The sequence below is a fragment of the Eupeodes corollae genome, chromosome 2 (assembly GCF_945859685.1).
Source record: "Eupeodes corollae chromosome 2, idEupCoro1.1, whole genome shotgun sequence".
NCBI classification, from domain to species: Eukaryota; Metazoa; Arthropoda; class Insecta; order Diptera; family Syrphidae; genus Eupeodes; species Eupeodes corollae.
Window position 1 is genome coordinate 119,689,403 of NC_079148.1, and position 6,623 is coordinate 119,696,025.

The 6,623-nt window shown below is 34.0% G+C and overlaps 2 protein-coding genes across 2 annotated transcripts; one reads left to right on the forward strand and one right to left on the reverse strand.

The window, feature by feature from the left end:
• Positions 1–504: 504 nt before the first annotated feature.
• LOC129945213 (brachyurin-like) lies at positions 505–1,405 on the reverse strand. Its single transcript, XM_056054873.1, has 2 exons — positions 1,173–1,405; positions 505–1,112 (listed from the first exon to the last, which is right to left on the reverse strand). Exons 1-2 carry the CDS (start codon positions 1,403–1,405, stop codon positions 518–520), a joined length of 828 nt encoding a protein of 275 aa, XP_055910848.1. The 3' UTR covers positions 505–517.
• Positions 1,406–5,624: 4,219 nt separating this feature from the next.
• On the forward strand, positions 5,625–6,290 carry LOC129948474 (putative nuclease HARBI1). Its single transcript, XM_056059482.1, has 2 exons — positions 5,625–5,802; positions 5,870–6,290. Exons 1-2 carry the CDS (start codon positions 5,658–5,660, stop codon positions 6,256–6,258), a joined length of 534 nt encoding a protein of 177 aa, XP_055915457.1. The 5' UTR covers positions 5,625–5,657; the 3' UTR covers positions 6,259–6,290.
• The last annotated feature ends 333 nt before the right edge of the window (positions 6,291–6,623 follow it).

Here is a 6,623-nt window from a genome sequence, read left to right on the forward strand (position 1 = left end):
ACTTCTGTAGCAAGTAAATATTCGTCTACTCGCAAGTCAACCCGACCCCAGACTTGCAGTCGTACTTGTACACGAAAGATGGCTCAGTTTAGGCGAAAACAGAACGTTAGGCGAAAACAGAACAAGTCACAACAGTAAATGATGCGTAGTCTGTGTGGCGCTACAAGTATTTACTTGCCTTTTTTGTGAATTCAGTTGTCTCGCGAGTAAATACTTGCTAGTAAACCCTGGGGTTGACGAGTACACGGTCACAAGTAAACTCGACGCTTTATTCACATCGGTTTACTTGGAGTTTAAATACTCGTTACACTTTACTTGTAAGTAAATACTCGTCATACTCGTTTTTATTCACACCGCCCAATATCTTTACGAATTTAAAGCTTCCACTTTGTATAATTTACGACCTGAAAAATTGCATGTTTAATAGACCAAAACCACAAAATATTAATTTCTAATTCTTTTAAATTTAAATTTAATTTATACACAAAAATATTCAACCTCTTTCGAAAATTATTTTTTAACTGTCAATATTTATGTTGGTATATTCAACTATCCAATCCAAATATGCTGTTATCCTTGTAAATACAGTTGGAAATCCCTTAGTACAACCATGTTCACTACCAAAAGACGTCACTCCCACCAAATACCGACTATCATCTGCTGCCTGGTACACTAATGGTCCACCTGAATCTCCTTTACAGGTTCCCTTCATTTCACTTCCATCAATGCAAATATTTGTAGATGTAACCAAACCCTCATCATAGGCCTTGTCACAAGTGTCTTGATTCATGATTTTGACATCTACATAACGCAAGACTTCCGAAATACCTGTCATGTTATCTACAATTTTACCCCAACCAGCTGCTATGACTTCTTGACCTTGTAGAAACTCCTGATCCATGTAAGATGAAGCTAAATGTATCAGTTGTATGTCATCTGTCAGAGTGACATTAACAGGTAAACGAATGAGTGCAATGTCATTCTGGGTTATAGTTTTATTGAAATGCTCATGAATTATGATATCTTTGGGTTGAATATTAATTATATTGCCATGAGGTTTAAGGCTATTTCGCTTGTGAACTCCTAACTTCACTTGAACTTCATAGATGTCACTGTAAAAAAAAAAATGTTAAGTATTTTGTGACAGTTAAAAGAATGTCGTTCTTTCTTACCCAAAAACACAATGAGCAGCTGTCAGAATGAAGTTTGGTGAAATCAGAGAACCACCACACCAATAAATTCCCTCACTACGAGTCGATTTTGTAATACTCAAACCCACCAGATATGGAAAACTATGCTCTGGAGCTAGTAATCCACCAATTATCCTACCTTCTCCATCAAACGGTGCAGCAGAAATCAAACTGAACACTTTGAAAAATGCTGCCAAACTAAGTAAAGACGCCATATTGACTGATTAACGCTGGTTATGAATCTCCAGCTTTTATATACGATACAATAGTTTGGAAACTGATATCATTCTTATCGATAATGATGATGACTGATACTTGGCAAATTCTACGGATCAGTTTGTTGAAGTGGACAGCTAATCTCTATCCATCCGGTAATATCTAGATGAATGGTGTTAGGTGTGGTCTAAGAGTCTTTATTTGAAATCTGGAAAACTACGCAGTTAATGGTCATTAGAACTGGTTCATCTTATCTCTGGTATGAATCTAAGGATTCTATATTTGTATTTCTTGAAACTAGGTCAATATTGTTAGCTTTTTTTATTTTTCAAACACAAAAAACCGTCGGGATTGGATTGGATTTTTATCAATATTGTGTAAATAACTTATGTTTGTCAAGAACTTAAAGAAGTTATAGCTTGTGAATTTTATGAAGTCGACTTTTAAAAGGTCGTTTGTAATCTTGACAAAAGTCTAAAAGACTTCAATGTGCTGTAAAATATATGGAGACATATAAATACACTTTTTGCCAATCTGACACCACTGCTGTTTGACAATATGCAACTTGTTGAATTTTAGATTAAGTTCCAAAACAAATATCGAACTTTAAGACTATAAAACTACTCGTATATCCACATCCGTTTCATTGGCTTTCAAATATTCAGTATATTCACACCACAAAAACATCCCAAAACTTCCTGAAGGATGAGCCAAACAAAAAAAATATTGTCTGCCTCTGCATTCTAGATCAAATAGGATAATGTCGAAAGAATAGACGAAATTCCATTCCAGACAACGAAAATCCCATCATCATGGCAGACGTTGGTCCTTGAGACTTGTAGGTACAATAAAAAGGTCAAAAATTGCAACAACGAAAAAACTTTCAAATAAAACAAAACAAAAAAAAAGATGTCTCTCACTCGCCACCGCTGCCGTAGAGAAAAGAACCAGATGGTTCAAGGACCCTATCCCATCCCAGTTTATGGTGCCGTTGCCGGATGCAATTGCCACAGAAAGTTGATAAAAGTGCATGTGCACGGAATGTAATATGGTCTGGTCAGGGTGGCATGATGGCGGAAAGTACTCGTATATGTATATAGTGATGTGTTTAAGTGCATTGAATCTTTCTAGGGTGGTAAAGTACCTACCTATAGTGGCAGCATTGGCAGTAAAACTACAGTCATAAACAAGTTTAAATTTTATTCAACTATACCAAACTCAGGAACCATCAGACAGTTATGCGTCCAACTTTGTCCGCCATTTTTTTTCCTTCAGTCATAAGAAAATAAAAACTTAAAACTATTTTTTCGAACCGAACTTACTATAAATTTACATATAGAGATACAGGGTTAGGTACTCTCATATCCTTGTCGTCCTGACATGTTTCTGTCCTCTTAATTTTGTTTAGTGTTTTTTTTGTTGGTGCATGTCTTCTAAGTTATAAAAATCTATGATGGGAAACAACCACCAAAATAAAAGAAGAACAGGATTGAAGTTCTATATAGTTGCATCACTAGATTTGGTAGGGACATATTCTATCGACAGACAAACTATGAACATACATACATACTATCAATGGGAAATGAAAGTTTATTAAAGTATATACGTGAATAGACTACAGTGAAACTCTGTGAGGCATAAAAGTAAAAACTTCCTGTTTCCTAGTTTGTAAAGGTTTATAATATTATGTACACAAAAATAGGTGACATTATAGTTCAACTTAATTTTCAAACCAAACATGTTACAAAAAAATGAGGACAAATAAGGAACATGGCTACCAAAGGTGTAGGCTGATCCCTAATTGCGGGATTTTGAATAGTTGGGAAGTTGGAAAACTCATTTTATTGGAACTACAAATACCAAGCGATGAGTTCGCGGCTACTTATTTATACATTTTTAGAAATCTTTAAGTTCAAGAAAATTTAATCAGCCCTATCACAAAAAATCTCCGAACAAAATCTACCCTACGAATTACGAAAAATGTACATCACAAAATCCGAATGAAATTTAAAAAGGCATTGCCTCATTTGCCGCTTTCATTTTCATTTTCGAAATCAGCTGTTTCGTGTCAAACATTGTGAAGATTACCCAAATAAATTTGAATTAATTTCCATTTTTTTAAATACGTTTTTTTAAAGTGTAAACAAATTAAATATAAATGCGCAAAATTTTAGACGATTTAGTACGATGTTAAAACATTTTTAGTATGATACTAGGTTAAAAAAAGGATTTTTATAATTTTAAACGAGTTTAGTATCGTACTATCTTCTTAACATTTTACTAAAGTTAAAATCACCAAATGGCTACTTTATCTTTTTAGTATCGTATTAAATCTATGTCATACAGATTTTTCTTGTCATTTTTCTCAAATGTGACAGTGTTTTAAAATTGATAAATTGTGAAATAAAATTTATTTATACATATCATAAAAAGTAAATTAATTTAAAATGTTTTCGGAAGAAGAAGATTTTGAAATGTTTAAGGATTCAGTGTTGTGTAGGAAAGTTAAAAGTTTTAAAACTCGAGCAAATCCTCTTGAAGAGCTGGACGATGGTGAATTTTACTCCAGGTATAGATTTTATAAAACAACTGTTCGGTTCTTGGTTGAAAATCTTGACATCCAAGACCCTATTACAAACCGTGGGCCTATTTCTCCAGATTTGCAAGTTCTAGTTACGTTACACTTTTTTGGAAGAAATGTCCATCAATCTGATGTTGGTAAATAAACTTTTCTATTACTAGTCAACAAACGTGTAAACATGCACAACTTTTCGAATACTTTAGGAGCATTACATGGAATGGTGCAGTCCACAGTGGGAAAAATAATTAAAAACATCGCAAAAAGAATTGCTTCACTACTTCCACACTTACAGTTCCCATCTTCCCCTGCGGAGTTGAATGACATCAAATCCGGATTTTACAATATCGCCAGGTTCCCAAAAGTCATAGGTGCAATCGATTGCACTCATGTGCAAATCAAGCGACCAGTTAGGATTGTGGGACCTATTATGGCTGGCCACTACATAAATAGAAAAGGTAGATATTACATTCCTAACTAAAAAAAATCGATAGTCAAACAATCATTTGGTCCATGTACAAAACACTATTAATTTCTTAAAGGTTATTATTCATTAAATGTCCAAATTGTAACGTATCATAAATGCAGAATTATAGATATCGTTGCAAGATCTCGTGGGTCTCTTCATGACTCCAACATTTGGAACAATTGTCGCCTTAAATCCCGAGAGAATTCACGGACAAATTGTTTCTTCACAAAGCCAGCATTGTTTTGAAGTTTGGATTTAATTTGTTGTCTAAGCCTCAAAGGCACAGTTAATGCCAATCGCAACATCTTGTTATTTTATTTCAATCTTTTATAAATTGCAAGTTAATTCCGAAAAACGAAAAAATATAAATAAATAAATAAACCACGGTGAGCTATGAAAACAAAATGAAAAAAGAAAATAAAAATTCAATGTTGTCACTTTGACATTTGCAAAAATATTAAGGTATGTTTGTTTTGTTTGCTCCACAATCTGTCATTATTTAGATGTGTTCATGTTTTTTTTTTAATAAAATGGTTTTAGCATGATACTAGTTAGCAAAACAATAAAAAGTGTTTAAAATTAGTGAAAAGTTAGTAGATTACTATGTATATAGTAAATTGTTAACTAGTATCGTGCTAAGGCCTTAATAATAGGTTGTTTAAAATTTTGCGCCAAAGTCTTTAAAACTGGATTCAGTGGTTTTTTCTATAATTGCTGGTCGAATAGAGTCCTTCATGCGAAAGAGAAACCTGAAAATTCAGAGGAAACTACTTTGAGACGCTTGTAATCCACTCGACTTAGATTACATAACGTATGTATAGTGACATTGAATTTAATTGTGTTTATGTTTTAAAAACAAAATCTTACAGATTTCAAAGAAATTTCCGACTAAACAAACCAGCATTCAAATATGTATTGGATGAGCTGGAACATGAGCTTAATTTAGGAGTGTTTTCATGCGCAATAACTTCCATTAGCCGGCTCGTGGCTGTCATAAGATTCTTGACAGGAGGTGGATACCAACTTGGTGTTAGCAACGAATATGAGGTTGGCATGGCACAGTCCACATTTCCTTCAACACTCAAAACTGTGTTGAATGTGATGGAAAGAAGACTCTGTCCTGTGTGGATAGGGATACAAATCCCGAGTCGGAAAAAATGAATGCGAAAAGAGACTTCTATTCGAAGTCGTCCCAGGCGTCATTATGTGTGTCGATCTAACACACATAAGATGCGTTGATACCCGCTATCCTGGTGCGAGCCATGATTCTCACATATGGAACCTAAGCAACGCAAGACGATACTTCCAATCCAAATATCAGAAAGGTGATAGGAATACTTGGATTCTAGGTTTGTACAAGAGTGGTAGAAATATTTGTTATCTGGCTTAAATTTAATTTATGAATTACCTACTAAGGTGATGCTGGTTATCCATTGGAACCATGGATAATGACTCCATATCGTTGTGCTGAAGCTGGAAGTGCAAAGAGCACATACAATAGTAGACACAGCAAAACACGGAATGTTGTGGAAAGAACTATAGGAGTTTTGAAGAACAGATTTCGGTGCATACTGGGTGCACGTCAACTACATTACAGTCCACAAAAAGCAGCACAGATTATCAATGTGGCTTGTGCATTGCATAATATCTGTATACATTATCGTGTCTTGGACAACACGAATATTCCTCACTTTGATATTGAGGACCAAGAAGGATCACAGGAAAATATCGGCATTGATGATTCGAGTAGTTACCAAAATGTTGCAAACGCTATGAGGAATAACATTCGGAACACATTTGTTTAAAAAAAGAAAATTTATTGAAAATAAAAAATTACTTTCACAGTCCACAGAATCTTAAACCTAATCTTAATTTAAAGCTTTCACAGCATGGCAATAGAAACTTTTATAAAATGGATCAAATTCGTTTTTTAAAACCATAAACTAATTCAGGTTGTCGCGATTTAGCTTCTCTTCTTCCATTTGCAGCATTTTAAGTTTTATTCAACTTTTTTTTGCAGAAGCTCTTCTTGTATTTTGTTGTGTCTTCGTGTTTCTTCAAATTGTAATCTGTCTATTAATCTGTATATTCTCTTTATGTTTGCAGCAATATCTTCCGTTAGTTTTATTTGTTCCTCGTAATACTTCTATGTTTTTGAATAAAAATTGTT

What these genes read in the sequence shown, in the direction of transcription:
- LOC129945213 (XM_056054873.1), bottom strand. Translation starts at nt 1,405, where the DNA reads ATGGCGTCTTTACTTAGTTTGGCAGCATTTTTCAAAGTGTTCAGTTTG. An exon ending in GCTGCTCATTGTGTTTTTGG is followed by an intron (nt 1,113 to 1,172) that starts GTAAGAAAGAAC and finishes TTTTTTTTACAG; the next exon opens with TGACATCTATGAAGTTCAAG.
- LOC129948474 (XM_056059482.1), top strand. Translation starts at nt 5,658, where the DNA reads ATGTGTGTCGATCTAACACACATAAGATGCGTTGATACCCGCTATCCT. An exon ending in TAGGAATACTTGGATTCTAG is followed by an intron (nt 5,803 to 5,869) that starts GTTTGTACAAGA and finishes TTACCTACTAAG; the next exon opens with GTGATGCTGGTTATCCATTG.